This window comes from Gopherus flavomarginatus, chromosome 2 (assembly GCF_025201925.1).
Source record: "Gopherus flavomarginatus isolate rGopFla2 chromosome 2, rGopFla2.mat.asm, whole genome shotgun sequence".
NCBI classification, from domain to species: Eukaryota; Metazoa; Chordata; order Testudines; family Testudinidae; genus Gopherus; species Gopherus flavomarginatus.
Genome location: NC_066618.1, coordinates 240,804,370 through 240,822,285, shown reverse-complemented (window position 1 = coordinate 240,822,285; position 17,916 = coordinate 240,804,370). Strand labels below are relative to the sequence as shown.

The 17,916-nt window shown below is 39.0% G+C and overlaps 1 protein-coding gene across 6 annotated transcripts in view; it reads left to right on the top strand.

Annotated features, from left to right (window-relative positions):
- NCOA2 (nuclear receptor coactivator 2) overlaps positions 1-17,916 on the top strand; it is a 271,000-nt gene that overhangs the window by 231,094 nt on the left and 21,990 nt on the right. For all 6 annotated transcript variants that reach the window (XM_050940578.1, XM_050940576.1, XM_050940572.1 and 3 more), the window contains 6 exons: positions 1,868-2,083; positions 2,831-2,960; positions 10,034-10,199; positions 12,053-12,331; positions 14,775-14,852; positions 15,454-15,688. In XM_050940578.1, coding sequence (XP_050796535.1) covers positions 1,868-2,083; positions 2,831-2,960; positions 10,034-10,199; positions 12,053-12,331; positions 14,775-14,852; positions 15,454-15,688 — 1,104 coding nt within the window. The remainder of the gene's footprint in view (positions 1-1,867; positions 2,084-2,830; positions 2,961-10,033; positions 10,200-12,052; positions 12,332-14,774; positions 14,853-15,453; positions 15,689-17,916) is intronic.

Genomic DNA, 17,916 nt, shown 5'->3' with positions numbered 1-17,916 from the left:
CTTTTTTTAAACTTTGTTGATTGTGCCATGTCTGTGATGGACTTCTGTAAGTTGCGTCTGAACCTTACAAAGGTTACCAGAGGGGAAAACATTACTGGAAAAGTTTGGATGAAGTGTCTCTGTTTAGTTACTTTAATCAGTTACCATACATTTTGTGATTATGAGGTATGAAACTCCGGTTAAGAATTCTGAATAGCCAGATGCTATAAAACCGGGGTTCTCAACCTTTTTTCTTTCTGAGCCCCTCCCTCCCCCCTCCATGCTATAAAAACTCCACGACCCACCTGTACCACAACAGCTGTTTTTCTGCATACAGTACACAGTTCACCTGCAGAGCCAGCATTGGGAGGTAGCAAGTAGGGCAATTCCCTGGGATCCCACACCACGGGGGCCCTGTGAAGCTAGGTTGCTCAGGCTTTGACTTCAGACGTGGGTGGCAGGGCTTAGAACCCCAGGCTTCAGCCCCATGCAGTGGGGCTTCGGCTTTCTGCCCTGGGCCACAGCAAGTCTCATGCTGGCCCTGCTTGGTGGACCCCCTGCAACCTGCTCAGGGGCCCACAGTGGGCCCCAGACTCCTGGTTGAGAACCACTGGTGTAAAGCATGTTAAGTGCTGACAACAAAAAGTCAGTTATGTTCATTTTGTATCAATATCAGGAAATACAAATTGTACTACTGTGCCAGCAATTAAAATATCTGATAGAGCAGTTTAGGGATTGTCTTGCAGGCTTTCAGGAGAATTACATTTCTCCATATTATGCATGCATGTTGGAGCTTGCCATCCATATTCTTGCCATTTGTACTAGTTCACCATGTGTTTCAGCTGACAGAATTGTGCAGATGTAAAAAAAAAAACAACAAAAAAAAAAACACCATAAGTCATATGGAAGCAAATTTCATACTTCAGGTAGAAAGCTGATTTCCTGCAAGGATCAGGAGGGGACTTTTCCCCCTCAGTATATTGCATTGCACAATTGGCTTGGTGAATTATTATTTTTACCACCCTCTGAAGGCACTGGCCATTGATTATTCAGAGTACCAGATTAGAGAGACCAGCCATCTGAGCTGAGCTAACATTTTCTATATTACTACAGTATTGAAATGATTACCAGTGCTGTATTTCTCCAAGTTTTAGTTTTTTGATTACCACAATAGTACAGTACTCTAAGCCTATAAATTTAAAGTGTAAATAAATTATATTAGTGATTTACAGTAGGTGTAGGAGGACTTCCCCTAATATAACCGTAATGAACTGCACCAAGTATCGGAAAGTTCCTGTGAGTAATTTCCCTGCACCATCTATTGATTCAAGTTTGTCCGGGTAAGTCTTGTAGTTAGGAAGGCTCCTGGTTATGAATGACAAGAGTTTTTCAAAAGATCAGTGATTAATAACAAAAAAAGATAAGAATTAATACTTACATTTTTGTTGTTTATAAAAGTATATTAATATCTTGTTGTTGCCCAGATCTTTACATTCTCACACAGGACTTGAAAAGTAAATTGCTGACATGTATGCCAGCAAACATGATTCATTTCCTGAGGAAGGAAGTCAGGGTTATCCACACAGCCTCAGCACCTGTTGTGGAGTACATATGGGAACACTTATGCTTAACAGCTTTTCAGAAATGATAAAAGGGTCACCTTCATGTAAAACCAGTAGTAGTCCCCAGTTCCCCAACTGAATGGCAAAATGCACAAGCCTGCAGAGTTACATGTCTGAACGGGCAATTGAGATATAATTTACTTTGAATAAAACCTGACAAACTAGTTTAATTTTCCAGAGAAAAATATACTAATTAACCAACAGGAATATTTGGAGATGTTTTCAGGGCTTGCATCTGGGTTTCACTATATTTGGATTTTATACAGGAATGGTTGGTGGTAATACCCCTCGGCCTGCCATGCCGTCTGGAGACTGGGGTGCTCAGGGTTCTGCTGTGAGGGTAACCTGTGCTGCTACAACCAGTGCCATGAACAGGCCAATCCAAGGAGGCATGATACGTAACCCAGCAACCAGCATTCCTATGAGACCCAGCAGCCAGCCAGGCCCAAGACAGATGCTTCAGTCTCAGGTCATGAATATGGGTAAGCCCCAGTGCCTTATTGTAGTATATTATTTTGCAGTTTCTCCATTGTATGATTAGGTAGAAGAAGTTAACATCTAGCTTCAAAAATAGACTTGATTAAAATTGTGTTGAGCAAGTTAGATGCTCCCTACAGTGGAAATATCCCATTCAACAAGGAGAGCCTATATAAGGTGTGTATTTTAATGTTTGTCACTATGTGAGCAGTTTCTGACTTTCTTTAGCCACACAGAAATGTGTGACCAAAGAAATAGGATAGAAAGATTTTTCTAGCTTATGAAAAAATAAGGTTCTAAAAGAAAATATATATTTTAACACGTCCTTTATACTAGGTCAATACTAAAGCAAGTACATTTGGATACAGATTGTGTGTAGAATGCTCATACCCTTTGCACTAGTCTTTGTTCATATTTGCATTTGTTATGTCATATCAGATGTAGTTACCATACTCATCAATTTGTATTTGCAGAGTTCTTTTGATATAGTTAAAAAATAAAAAAGTGAAAGGTTTATTGACCAGTAATTTCATGATGCTTTGGGATTGTTAAAATGCAACATGAAGAAAGCAAAGTCTTACATTGGAATGATGGTTAAACTGAGAAAAAAGATCTATTGTCTATATGCCTCTTTAGAAATGAAGATGCTTTTTTGTTCACTCAAAGCAAATATAGCTTATTTGAAGGCTCCAGCAGTAAAGTTGTGGCCCTTCACTGTCACAGATGTTGTTTGATTGCTTTTTCTTGTTTAGGGCCATCTGAACTGGAGATGAATATGGGGGGACCTCAGTACAGCCAACAGCAAGCTCCTCCGAATCAGACTGCACCATGGCCGGACAGCATCTTGCCTATAGATCAGACATCTTTTGGTAATCAGAACAGGTCAGTCTTAGTGGCAAATCAAAAAGTCATATTTTACAGGAAAACTTGTAGGTCCACATTTTATGAGCTTCATGGGAACAAACTCTTTTTTAATGTATGTAGTGCATGCTTTCAGGGAACAAAATTGTCGATTTATGCTTGTTGCATGTTTATATGTCTACAATATGCATTCATGACTTAGCATTACCTCCAGTTACTCCTTCTGCTGGTTAGGCCATATGTACACTGAAAGAATTTATGCCTCTATATTGCATCAATTCCCATCCCTAGTGCAGATGCACAGGCAGTGGAAATAGTGCAAGAATTAATAGAGGCAGGACTCTGCATTTTTTACCATCAAGTCATGAAAACTAGTAGGTGAACAGGTGGAAAAGATGCCTGAGCCCTATTTACATTAGTGGCTTACCATGAGTTCAGCTACAGTATTGCTGCCTATTACCCTAATGTGGGTACTACTTTTTCTAGTATAGATGACCCTTCAGCTTCTGGAGAGGTTTTTTTTATTTGTATATTTTGTTTTATTCGGGCTGGAATCCTGTAAAGAGCAGGAGAGAAAAAATGAAGCAAGACTTAAAGTCTCTCTCTCCCTGGGTTAAATTATCTCAGTCTGTTTTCCGCAGTACCAAATGCACAGTTAGTCTGATTAGTGCATATTAAACTCGTGTGTTTTTCTTTATATTTGTTACTATACATTTCATATAGTGCCATAACTGTGCACGGGGCTTTAAAGATCTTAAAAAGTCACATTCTCTGCCCCCAAAAGGTTTACAGTTTAAATTAGATAAACATAGAACATGCAGATGAAAGAGGAACACATTTTCAAATTCAGAGTGAAGTTGGGCAGGATAGGGGAGGAGCATAGGGAAGGAAATCAGCATGAAAATAAACTGAAAGAGTGAATTTTGAGGAATGATTTGAAACCGGGGGTGGGGAGCATGGCTTGTGACTATTTCAGAGTATGATGTGTACAACCTAAAGTTTTGTTTTCTTGCCGAAAGTTGGCTGTAAAAGATTATTTATAACTTCAACATAACCTTAGTTCCAGTCTTTCCTGATGCTTTTCCCACTTTATCATGTTTTTCCAGTAGTTCTCCCAATGCTGTTCTCCATATGCTGTAGGCATCTTTGACATACCTTAAAAGTAGGGCTGTCAAGCAATCAAAAAAAATTATTTGCGCAATTAAACAATAATAGAATACCATTTATTTAAATATTTTGGATGTTTTCTACATTTTCAAATATATTGATTTCAATTACAAAACGGAATACAAAGTGTACAGTGCTCGCTTTTATATTTATTTTTGATTAGAAGTATTTGTACTGTAAAAAAACAAAAGAAATAATATTTTTAAGTTCACAAAATACAAGTACTGTAGTGCAATCTCTCTGTCGTGAACGTTGAACTTACAAATGTAGAATTTTGTCCAAAAAAATCCTGCATTCAAAAATAAAACAATGTAAAATTTTAGAGCCTGCAAGTACACTCGGTCCTACTTTTTGTTCAGCCAGTCACTCAGACAAACAAGTTTGTTTACATTTGCAGGAAATAATGCTGCCCACTTCTTGTTTATGTCACCTGAAAGTAAGAACAGGCCTTCTCATGGCACTGTTGTAGCCAGCGTCACAAGATATTTACATGCCAGATGCGCTAAAGATTCATATGTCCCTTCATGCTTCAACCACCATTCCAGGGGATATGCGTCCATGCTGATGATGGGTTCTGCTCGATAACAGTCCAAAGCATTGCAGACCAACACATGTACATTTTCGTTATCTGAGTCAGATGTCACCAGCAGAAGATTGATTTTCTTTTTTGGTGGTTCGAATTCTGTAATTCCTACATCGGAGTGTTGCTGTTTTAAGACTTCTGAAAGCATGCTCCACACCTTCTCCCTCTCAGATTTTGGAAGGCACTTCAGATTCTTAAATCTTGGGTTGAGTCCTGTAGCTATCTTTAGAAATGTCACATTGGTACCTTTTTTGCATTTTGTGAAAACTGCAGTGGAAGTGTTCTTAAAACGAACAACATGTGCTGGGTCATCATCCCAGACTGCCAAATGTGAAATATGAGGCAGAATGCGGGTAAAACAGAGTGAGGACATACTATTCTCCCCTAAGGAGTTCAATCATAAATTTAATTAACGCATTATTTTTTTAACGCGCCCCATCAGCATGGAAGCATGTCCTCTGGAATGGTGGCCGAAGCATGAAGGGGCATCCAAATGTTTATCATATCTGGCACATAAATACCTTGCAATGCCAGCTATAAAAGAGCCATGCAAATGCCTGTTCTCACTTTCAGGTGACATTGTAAATAAGAAGCGGGCAGCATTATCTCCTGTAAATGTAAATAAATGTGTTTGTCTTAGCAATTGGCTCAACAAAAAGTAGGACTCTGAAGTTTTACATTGTTACATATCTGCACTCAAAAAACAAAACAAAAAAAATCTACACTTGCAAGCTGCACTTTCACGACAGAGGTCACACTATAGTACTTGTATGAGGAGAATTGAAAAATACTATTTCTTTTGTTTATCATTTTACAGTGCAAATATTTGTAATAAAAATAATATACATTTTGATTTCAGTTACAACACAGAATGCAATATATATGGAAATTATAGAAAAACATCCAAAATATTTAATACATTTCTGTTGATATTCTGTTGTTTAAGAGAGTGATTGAAACTACAGTTAATTGCGATTAATTTTTTTGAGTTAATCGCATGAGTTAACTGCGATTAATCGATAGCCCTGCTTAAAAGTACTTCCAACAGAAATATCACTCCAAAATAACTAAATCACAGCAATGCCATTGGATATGGCTAACAAACCAGAAAAATGAGCTAAAATAATTGTATTCCCACAAAGTCCTACCCTCACATTGCTCCCATTTGAAAACATCTGAAGGAGGAAAAAAGCTGCACTTTACAGCATGTCCTGAAGGCAGTAGATTTGAACTATATAGGAACAAGAGAAGAGAGTGAATTCTGAGAACATAGGATCTCCAGAAAATGCTCTTCCAGAAGCCTTTTCCTGTTCTTAGCTGTGGGGTTTCAGCTTGAGCTTGAACGTGCTGATCTAAAATGTGGCTGTATGGCACAAGGTGAGAGGCAGCCTCTCGGTTAGCCATTTAGGTCTTGTAAGGTCAGAACCAATGCCTTAAGCTCCACTGGGAAACCCGTAAGTGGCCCGTGTAGATAATGACTGCAGCAAGGGAGATTTAGGTTGGACATTAGGAAAAACTTCCTAACTGTCAGGGTAGTGAAACACTGGAATAAATTGCCTAGGGAAGTTGTAGAATCTCCATCTCTGGAGATATTTAAGAGTAGGTTAGATAAATGTCTATTAGGGATGGTCTAGACAGTATTTGGTCCTGCCATGAGGGCAGGGGACTGGACTCTATGACCTCTCGAGGTCCGTTCCAGTCCTAGAGTCTATGAGTCTATGAGATTGGATACACTTGTGGCAAGATACACAGTTAAATAAGAAGGCATCTGCATTTTGTACCAACTTCAGTTTCTGGATACTTGTAATGTGTAGTGTCAGGTAAAGCATGTGGCAGCGGCCTAATAGTGCTGTGGTTAGGATCAGAGGATAAATATATTCCTGTTAGAAGGAGATTTGTGGGTTTTTTTAACGTATTATACACAGTGGGAAGCATTCAGAATTTTCCTGTTTCTGGTACAATAATGGATAGAGCATGTTTTCTTAATACTTTCATGATGCATTGTGCTACTAGATAGAGAGTCCACAAACAAGGAGAATTTTCATGTATTTATCAAATGACTGTTCAGGAGTCTGTGCAGACTTTCAACTTGTGCTGGCCAGAACTTCCATTTTGGAATCAGCGCTGGAGAACGTCATTGTCATTACTTATTTAGTGACATAGATATACATGGCTTCGTACAGAACCCAATAAAGACAGAGCATGGGATCTTGGTTCCATTGATGTCAATGGTAAACTCCCATTGACTTCAATGGAGACAGGTTTTCACCCAGGTTCCTTGCCCCAGCAGATTACAGACTGATTACAATTGCGCAAGATGTGGAGCACCCTCACTAATGTGCCTAATCATTTTATAGTTTACTTCTCCGGCAGATTGTGGCCTGCAAAAATTAGCTCTTCATAATATTGAAAAATAATTATCTTCAGTTTCAATAGTTTACTATTGAATTTCGTTCAGGTAAAGAAGTACTGTATGTTTGTTGTAAGCTTCAGTTATGATATAATGGGATATACTTAGCAGAGTCCAGATCCAACTTCCCCTCATCTTGTCTGTAAACTACAGTTTTTTCTCTATTTTCTCCAGTGGATCTAAAAGTCAAACAATTATTTTGTATATTGTAATTAGGAAATAGTTTATTATTGCATCATTATTTGCCAGTCCGCTTTCATCGAGCTGGCTTGTTTGCATCATCTCTTGATGGACTAGATTTCACAATCTTTATATTATTGCATGTTATCTGGGACAAATACTGATCTGCAATCTACATAATAAGGAAGCCAACTAGTTGTTGTTTGTTATGCAAGCACTAGTTGCCTTTTTTTTTTAAATAATTGGATTAATTATTACCAAGAGTCATATTGTACATTTTTTTACAAAATTAATTATTCAGAAAAGAATACACTTGTATAGATGAGAGCTGATCTTAGCATCAGTGTGTACAAAATAGATGAATTATCAGTAAGCTATTCTAATTGTTTGACATTCAAAGTTTTGATTTATTATTTTTGTTTTCTCATTGTATATATTCATATCCATTCACAATTTCTTTTTTTTTTTGGCCATTCCCATTGATACATTTTCCAGGAGTGCTTTTTTTAACAAGGTCACTTGTTGAGTTTGAAATCAACTTGGATAAAGGTTGTAGGATTTTTCTATTGTTTTTCTCCTAAAATTATTTCTAATTCCATGGGAGAGCGAATGTGAATTATTTTCTCTCTGTATGATTAATAAGTTTACATTTGTGCAGGATTTGAAAGATGTAGACTGCTGTTTAGTGTGTATATATATGAGCTGTTTAGTATATTTTATTACTTTGCTGAGTGAATGGGTATCCAATTGGTCATAATGCCTGGAATATGTTTTCTTCTCCAGTGTGCAGTCTGGCAGTATTTCTCTTAGCCCTCACTGTGCTGTGGAGATTAGACTCCCACTGGCAAATAATAATTTCATTATGGAAGCTAACATAATGCTAACAGTGTTCCTATATCTTCTCAAAGCTGGGTGCATGGTGAGGTATTTGCCAAGAGTATCAGTGTATTGTGTAGATCTGTTTTCGCTCCCCAAAGTCTGACAGAAAGCTTGCCATTGACTCTCAGTAATTGCCTTTGACAGGACATTCCCTTGCAATATGTAAGGTAGTGCCTCAGGTGACCTTGCAGTTCCAGCAGGCTGCGTCCTCTGTAGTATGTTTGTATATGTCTTTAAGCTGTATAGGGTCCTGTAAAATCTCTGTGTGAAGTACCTAGAAGAGATATGGTATTTAGTTGCAGCTGAAATGGTGTTTCAATCCAGTTTTATTTCTAAATAAGTACGATCTTCCAGTTTGGGGATAAAACTTCCTCCTGCCTTTGCAGCTGGGAGGGTGCCTGCCTGCCAAGTGCAGTTCTACTGGATGGAGAACAGGATTGGGAGACTCAGCACTCTTTACATGACAGAATGCCCATCTCCTTGGTGGCCCCATTCTAAGGCCCAATTCAATCAAGCATTTAAGCATGTACCATGCACTTAAGTTTTCACTGAAGTCAGTGGCACTCAAACACATGTTTAAAGTTAAGAACGTGCTTAAGTGCTTTACTTTGCAGCAAAGATTTTAGCCTGGGCAAGAGTGAGTGTTGATAGGTCCACTGCTGCATGGTTTTATCACCTCCTAGTGAAGGGGGCTGTTGCCTCAATGGTGATATTGCACTCTGTGACATGGAGTAGAGAAAGTCTTCCTTTTTTCTCTTTGTTGACACAAAACTGGGCTATTTGAGCTTGGTATGGTGAGTTGGGATGAATTTTACCCTTTGACTGTATGGTCTGATTCGCAAGGGTGATAAATAAGAGTTGAGTGTGGTTCCACTCTTAAGGAAGCTTTTCATATGACTGTGTCCTCATCTGCTCATGGTAGTATCTTTAATCTAGTGTAGTGGTTCCCAAACTTGTTCTGCTGCTTGTGCAGGGAAAGCCTGTGGCGGGCTGGGCTGGTTTGTTTACCTGCTGCTTCTGAAGGTTCGGTCGATCGCGGCTCCCAGTGGCCGCATTTGCTGCTCCAGGCCAATGGGAGCTGCTGGAAGCGGCGCGGGCCAAGGGACGTACTGTCCGCCGCTTCCAGCAGCTCCCATTGGCCTGGAGCAGCGAACCACGGCCACTGGGAGCCGCGATTGGCCGAACCTGCGGACGCAGCAGGTACACAAACCAGCCCGGCCCGCCACAGGCTTTCCCTGCACAAGCAGCAGAACAAGTTTGGGAACCACTGGTCTGGTGTATGTAATTTGGAGTTAATAATAATAAGATGTACACCTCTACGTCGATATAACGCTGTCCTTGGGAGCCAAAAAATCTTATTGCGTTATAGGTGAAATCGCGTTATATCGAACTTGCTTTGATCTGCCGGAGTGCACAGCCCCGCCCCCTCCCGAAGTACTGCTTTACCACATTATATCCGAATTCGTGTTATATCAGGTCACATTATATTGGGGTAGAGGTGTAATTCCTTTTCTGTTTATTTAGCTAAGTGATTTGCGTTTGTCTTCGTTAAATATATTCTACATTGACTTCCATATTAATTTGTTAATCCCATTCTGTGAAGTTAGTTCTGAAAAATATCTCTGGCCGTATTTGTGTTTCCCTCTGATACATGCATGCAACACCTGGTGACTTAATAGAGAGTTATATAGATGTTTCTTTTGGAATTAAACAGTGAGAAGAAGTTACCAAACAAAATTGGCAGATATGGAAATAATTGTCACCTGTAGTACAAGACTTATTAGCTCAATTTGTGAGAAATAATCATTTATCCACATGATGTGGGTACTCTTCTTCCAACACCTGTTTACAACAGTTATATTCATGTTTTCTCAGGCAACCGTTTGGCAGCTCACCAGATGACTTGCTATGCCAGCCTCCTTCATCAGAGTCACCAAGTGATGAGGGAACTCTCCTGGATCAGCTTTATTTGGCACTAAGGAATTTTGATGGTCTAGAAGAAATTGACAGGGCTCTCGGAATACCAGAACTGGTTAGCCAGGTATACTTGATAGTATCAAATTCTAAATTATAGTTAAAAAGTTGAAATCCCTTAAAAGTGAGAGAGGTAAAGATTTATGTGATATACATGCACTCAGTTTGGAAAACAACAAAATTTAATGTTCTAATCAGTAAAAAGAATTGAGTGTAGCTTTAAAAATTGCAAGTATATTTAATTGTAAAACAGAATTCATGCAAGTTAGTTCCTCCTTTATTTAAGTGCCAAGACCCGAGTTAAGGGCTCTATATTCCACTTGCAATAGCTGATTTCATCATAACCACCTAAAACAGTATTGGTTTAATGTTAGAATTGTGCCTATATGCCTTAATCTGTTGTTTTTATCCCTTCTCCCACAATTGTTTTTATTAACTTTCAGTTAGTTCTCATCAAATACAAAAATGTTACACAATGCTAATTAAAATAATACAAATAGAAATATAATAAAGGCTTAGGAAAAATAGGACTTAGATACAAGACTGAGCCAAGAGCCAATTTTTTATTGAAATTGCATTATCAAAACAGTCAATCTTGCCTGTATAAATGTTTAACATTCTGAGATGGGTTGGTGCTTGTGGCTCATCTGTGTAGCCAGCTATGGCCATTTGTTTTCCCATTTGTCAGAACTGTACCTCTGAAATAACTGTGTATTTCAGATATGACCTTTGTCTTTCTCTGCATCTGTTCCTTTATCTATGGACTCTGAAGTGGTAAAATAGAGTCAATAAAATCCTGAACGGGACATGAGAAAGATACACCTGTCTGATAGAATACTGAGTACAATGCTTCATTAGGGACAAGAGTTTGGTGATCATTTCATTAGGTGAAACTTTTTCATTCTGTATTCATAAGTAATTCATGTAGTAGCGAGTAGTCTCAGGAGCACTACCAAAGGATCAGTGTGAAAAAGAACCATTTATTTGAAGGAAAATAATATATGAATTTCTTATTAACAAGAATCTCCATGGAAATTGTTTTAAGACTTCTACAGATTTAAAGGAAACTGTTAAATTTAAGATGCTAACAATTTATAAAAAGAATAGTCGCCTTTGAAAGGCCTAGCTTTTATGTATAAAATCTTAATCTTCACTAGGATTTTTAACCTCGAGTTAACTGATTGCCAGAGTAAACTACTGAGCAGTCTATGGTAAACGTCAAATGACTGTAACCTGGAACAAATGTTTAGGGAATGTTCAGAATAGCCTTTAGAAATGTGTCAGCAGCTTTGTGTTAATTGGCAGTCAGTTAACTTGAGGTAAAAAAGCTGTTGTATAGACATACTCAAAGGAAGTTAAGTGTTCATCCCCCATTGAAATGAGAACTGAGATTTTAATTGCCTTTGGCTCCTTCGAAAATCTGAGACATTTATATTGCATATGGCAACTCAGCTTGATAACACTGAAAATATTTTGAAATCTAATTTGTCTTTTACTATTTGTGTATTTGTTACTCTTTGAATTTGTTCCAGTTTCAGTGATAAAAGTAGGCTAGTCCTCATTGTTTAGAATTTCTAGTCATTTTCACTTTCAGTTCTCCTGCATTAGCGCAACGTTTCTTGCGATGTTTGCATTGAAAAGACTGCAGAGAATTTCTAATTCCATAGGAATGGTTTTGGGCTTGATTTTTTTTTAAGTCATGGAAGCAATTCTGTTGATCTTAAGTTTTGTTTAAAAATCAGTTTAAAAAAAAAAAAGAAAAGAAAAAATTGACCAGTCTTTTTGGGCAAATTTGTCTATAGTGTCCCATTAATAAAGACATATTTTTGTGGGAGGACTGGGTTTTTAGACTGAATAATCCCATTCAGAAATATATTTTATGATGTGTTTATATACATTTTGGTTTGTATGTTTCTGCAGAGCCAAGCTGTAGATCCAGAGCCATTCTCAAGTCAGGAATCCAACATCATAATAGAACAAAAGGCACCGGTTTTCACTCAACAATATGCATCTCAGGCTCAAATGGCCCAGGGTAGTTATACACCCATGCAGGACCCAAACTTTCACCCAATAGGACAGCGACCTGGTTACGCAACACTGCGTATGCAACCTAGGCCAGGTCTCAGGCCTACTGGTATAGTGCAGAACCAGCCAAATCAGCTGAGACTTCAGCTTCAACATAGACTCCAAGCACAGCAGGTATTCCATGTTTATATGTTATCTACCACTGGTTCAGTCAGATTATGGTAATTTAATATAGAGTGAATACAGTGAATTTAGCTAGCTCTGAATAGTCTATTCTTAAGTGTGTTCCCTATTATATTTATTTCTGTTGAATTCCACAGTTGAAATAGAAATATTGGCCATAATGAATTTTACAGAGATAATACATAGTGTCTTTATTCTCCTTGTTGACCTCTTCTGCGCCTTTGCCAGCTTGTCATTATCTTTTCAATAATAATGTGGTGCAAAAAATGTGCCCAGTACTCAAATCCTGGTCTCACTAGCCCTTTGTCCAATGCTATAATGATGTCTTCTGATGTATGGACTTTTTTTTTTTTATTCAGTTGTATTCAGAACCCTAATCATATACTTCTTTTCTGAATTGCTGCCAGATTCCTAAATGCTTTCTTTTGTCACTGTTTCCAGTTTGACTGTTTTAATTCACCATTCCTTTTGCCATATATTGTTTACTGATATAAATTTAAAAATCATAGAATTGTAGCACTGGAAGGGACCTCAAGAGGTCATCTAATCTAGCCTCCTGCACTCAGGCAAGACCAAGTAAACCTAGACTATCCCTGAAATGTGTTTGCCTAACTGGTCCACAATCTCCCTTCCAAGCGTATTCCAGTGCTTACCTATCTTTTATAGTTAGAAAGATTTCCTACCTTCAGAGGACATGGAGAACAACTGATCACAGTCCCTTTTATAATAGCCCATAATGTATTTGAAGACTTATCAGGTCCCCCTCAGTCGTCTTTTCTCTTTATAAACATGCCCATTTTTTTTCACCTTTCCTCAGAAGTCAGTTTTTCTAAACCTTTTATCATTTTTTGTTCCTCTCCTCTGGGACTCCCTTAAATTTGTCTACAATTTTCTTAAAGTGTGGCACCCAGAACAGCTCTCCAGATGAGGCCCCACCAGTGCATAGGACAGGACGACAATTGCCTCTCATGTCTTACATAGAACAAAAAATGTCATGCACATTACATTAAGATCATTTCCAGCTTAAACATCAGGATAAAGTCTAGCTTAGAGAAAATGCTAATAATTTAATTATAAGCACATTGCTTCTGGAATTTCTCAGGCTGCTGTACCACATACAGTAACTCCTCACTTAACGTTGTAGTTATGTTCCTGAAAAATGCGACTGTATGTGAAATGATGTTAAGCGAATCCAGTTTCCCCATAAGAATTAATGTAAATGGGGGTGTTAGTTTCCAGGGACACTTTTTTCACTAGACAAAAGACATTATATGCATATACAGTATAAGTTGTAAACAATTTTAAACAAACAAATGATTGTGAAGCTTGGTTGAGGTGGAGTAAGAGGATGGAATGTTTCCCGGGGAATGCCTTGCTGCTAAATGATGAGCTAGCACTTGACTGAACCCTCAAGGGTTAATAGGCTGCTGTTAATGTAGCCTCACACTCTACAAGGCAGCCTGGACGGAGGCAGGAGGGAGGAAACGCAATAGAGGCAGAGCAGTAGCTGCAAACACTTCCCTGCAAAAACTGAACATGATGATGAGCCCATGCTATCCAGCTGGAGCACCCCACTCCCTTCTCCTGACAGCAGATGCAGAGCAGCACAGGTGCTGACATTCCAAAGTGCGGGGGGTGGAGGGTGCATGCATGAGTGAGAGAGAGACACGTGCATTGCCCCTTTAAGTACACTGACCGCACTTCAAGTACGTTGCCCTTTTAAGCAGATGACAGGAAGCAACAGCTTCCAGCAAGCTTCCCCCCTTCTGTCCCCAAGCTCTGTCTCCCTCCTCTGCTTTGTGGAAAGGGGGTTACAGAGGGGTGGGCAGGAGCAGGGGGATATCCTGATATCAGCACCCCTCTCTCTGCTTCCCCTAGCAAGCAGGAAGCTCCCGGGAGCAGCTCCAAAGCAGAGGGCAGGGTAGGAGCAACAAGGCAGTGCGGGGAGGGACAGCCGCCCAGCCATATACCTTACAGGGAATTTAGGGGATCTGATTGGTGGGGGGGATGCTGCTGCCCCCCCCCTCTGTTTTTAATCCCCACAAGGAGGGGCTGCTCTTCCAGAGATTCCTGCAAGCAGTAGACAAAGCAGGCAGCTGCCAAATGACGCTATAAGGGAGCATTGCACAACTTTAAATGGGCTTGTTCCGTAATAGATCAGCAACGTAACAACGAAACAACATTAACCAGGACAACATTAAGTGAGGAGTTACTGTAGATCATATGGCATATTGTCTCCTTGAAGCATGAGGTTTTGGGGTTTTCTTTTTTTAAACATTAAGTGGGAATTGGGCAGCTAAAACAATGAATGCTTAACTGAGACTGTCCACCAGAACCTGCAAGGCCTGCAGAATTTTTGTTTGTATTCCTTTTGCATGCAGGTTCCCTTGTTTAGCATTCTTCTTCTACCTTCATTTTCATTTTGTTGGTTTAGAATCGCCAGCCACTGATAAATCAAATCAGCAGCGTCTCCAATATGAACCTGTCTCTGAGACCTGGAGTACCCACACAGGTGAGGGAGCTAGTACTGTAGGTACTTCTGTGTTGTTTACTGCATTTTCCACTTATCCCAAATTTAGTTTCTCCTGAAACCTAGACTCTTCAATTTAAATATGTCAATAATACGTAGTAAATACACGTAATAAATCATAAAGCAGAGACTGTAAACAAAACAATACAACCCTATATTAGAGTATTTATTTCCAGATTTAAAAAACAAAAACAACTTGTGGAAGTTGCACTCCTAAGGTCCTTTTCCATCTCTAACCTGTGTGGTAATTTGGTTCCTGGGAGTGAAGAAGGAATGGTGACACATCTACATTTTAACCTGAAGTTCCTCACCTCCTAGGGAAAAGGCAATTGGAGTGGAACAATTCATTCCAATTATTTGTAATCTTAAACTTGTGGTACTAAAATTATCTGTGTTAATCTCTGTTTCAGTTTTGAAATTCTTCAGCATATGTCAGAAGTAATGCTAGGAATTTCATTTTCCATCTAATTTTATATTTAGGCATATGGTGAGGAAAGGAACTTGAATGTTATGAGTCATTCCCATAGAGATGCCTCTGTATTTAATATTATATATTGATTCGCAGCTGTTGTTTTCTCTACAGGCACCTATCAATGCACAGATGCTGGCCCAGAGGCAGAGGGAGATACTGAGCCAGCACCTGAGGCAACGACAGATGCATCAGCAACAGCAGGTGCAACAGCGGACTCTGATGATGCGAGGACAGAGTTTGAATATGTCACCAAGCATGGTGGCCTCTGGTGGCATACCAGCAACCATCAGCAACCCACGGATTCCGCAGGCAAACGCACAGCAGTTTCCATTTCCTCCAAACTATGGTACTGGACTTACATCCCCAACACTTTTCACCAGTTCTTTTTCCCCAGCATCCCCCAGTCCTGGGTCATAGCTCCTCTTTTACAGCTCCTTGCATGGCTCCCAGATGAATCCAGTTAATGAGGGAATGATGGGAAATATGAGAGGACACTTTGGGCCTGTCATGAGTCCCGAAAGGCGGTACAATACCTGCCAGTTTCTCAGCTCAGGTACCCACCTTCTTTCTGAGTGCAGATCTTCTCTGCTGAATGGCAGAAGTGTGCGTATAAACACACAAATATAAATATTGTTATTTATACAAAGGGGCTTGAAAGACTTTGGATTCTGACCAAAACAAATAAATCAATATATACTCCAGCAGTGAAGATGAATAAAAATATGCTAATTGTTGTCAGTATTGGTGGACAGAGTGAAGTTGTGTAAAAAATCATTTAAAAGCAAAACTGTTCATAATCCCTTTATATCATCGTTATATTGATTTTTTTTGTGTTGATCTTGAGAGATTAGTTAACATTAGGTATGTAACTTCTAATATTTTTGTGCATGTATTAATGACAAATTAACAGCTTAGCTGTTGACTTTTAGTTAGTTGAATTTACCTTAGTATCAGAAAAGACTTCCCCCTCCCTATGTCCAAACTTACATGCATATAGCCCCCGATGTCATGATGCCCTTGTGTTTAACTAAACAGTCTTCAGGTTTGTTCTGTCGGTGGACAGGTCAGATATAACTTATTACTAGTGCACAGCCTTGACCTTTCCTCTTCCCATGTAACAGTTATAGGTATTATGTGCATGTTCTGCTGATATAACTAACAAAAATTCATTCTGCCTCATGCTGAATTTTTTAATTCCCTATCTCTTATTCCTGTGTGTTATTCTTGACACAAGTTTCTACTGAGTAGTATATCAACCATTGATTTCAAATTGCTTTTCAAAGTTAACTAAGCATTATTATCCTCATTTTATGATGGGGAAACTGAGGTATAGAAAAGTTATGACTTGCCCACAGTCATGCACAGTTTCAGTGGAAAAGCTGGGAGTAGATCCCACATCTACTGACTCCCAGTCCAGAGTCCTCTTCACTGGACCATGCTTCCTCTCTGAGCATTAAAATATCTATTTGTGCTTACAGTGTAATCTGACAAGACATTTTCTGCTCGTTTTTTGGTTAAAAGAAAACCCTGTGGGAGACTTCTTTTGGCTTACTATGGATAGGACTGGGCATGTGCCTTTTTAACCTATGGATTTCCACACTTACAGGTCACCGGAAGTGAATTTTTATTACAGTCCAGGCAGAGATTCAGATGATAACATTTTTCCTTTTTGATTATAATTTTAAATCAAAATTTTAAGATTTGTGGTGAGAGAGAAAATTGAAACCAAACTGTTTTAATGGATGTCTTTGTATTTGGTGGAGATTGATTTTTTCTGTACATCACAAAATGTTTTAGTTTATTTTTAAACTCTTTTTGTTGTAAATATTACAAGAATAGAGATGTTTAGTGAACTTGCTTGCAATGTTGAATGTTGCTGTACATGTTTCATTCAGCCTTCTGAGCAGTTTACGCTGTGAAGGCAAGCAGGCAATTCTGTTACATTCTATTAATTTGTAATTGTTTGGTAATGTTGATTTGAAATGCACGGGTGCCTTTGACACATTTTGTAATATATATTGGCCTTGTCTAAACACAAGTTTTCATTGATTTTTGTTTTGCCAGTGGAAACTCCAAAGTGGATATTCTTATTTCTCATTTTCAGAGTGGCTTATTTTGGTCTAGTTTAAACCTGTTCATGATTGACTTAAAGTAAAGCAAAAAAAGCTTGGTTTAAAAGAAAGTAAGAATATGTCTACACTGCAATAAAAAACCCTCGGCACCAAATCTTGGAGCCCAGATCAGCTAACTCGGTCTCACAGGGCTAAAAATAGCAATGTAGATATTCAGACTCAGGCTGTAGCCTGGGCTCCGGGACCCACTCTCTTCCCAGGCTCTCAGATTCCAGGCTCCAGCCTACGCCCAAACGTCCACACTGGAGTTGTATTGCCTCGCAGCCCAAGCCCCGTGAACCTGAGTCAACTGATCCAGCCCAGCTGGGGCTGTGCCATGGTCTTTTATTGCAGTGTAGACATACCCTATGTGTCCATGCAGACTTTTGTGCCAGTTTAGCCTTTTAAATCAGTAAAATCACACCTTAAGTTAAACCAGGGAATCTTTGCACATAAACAGGCT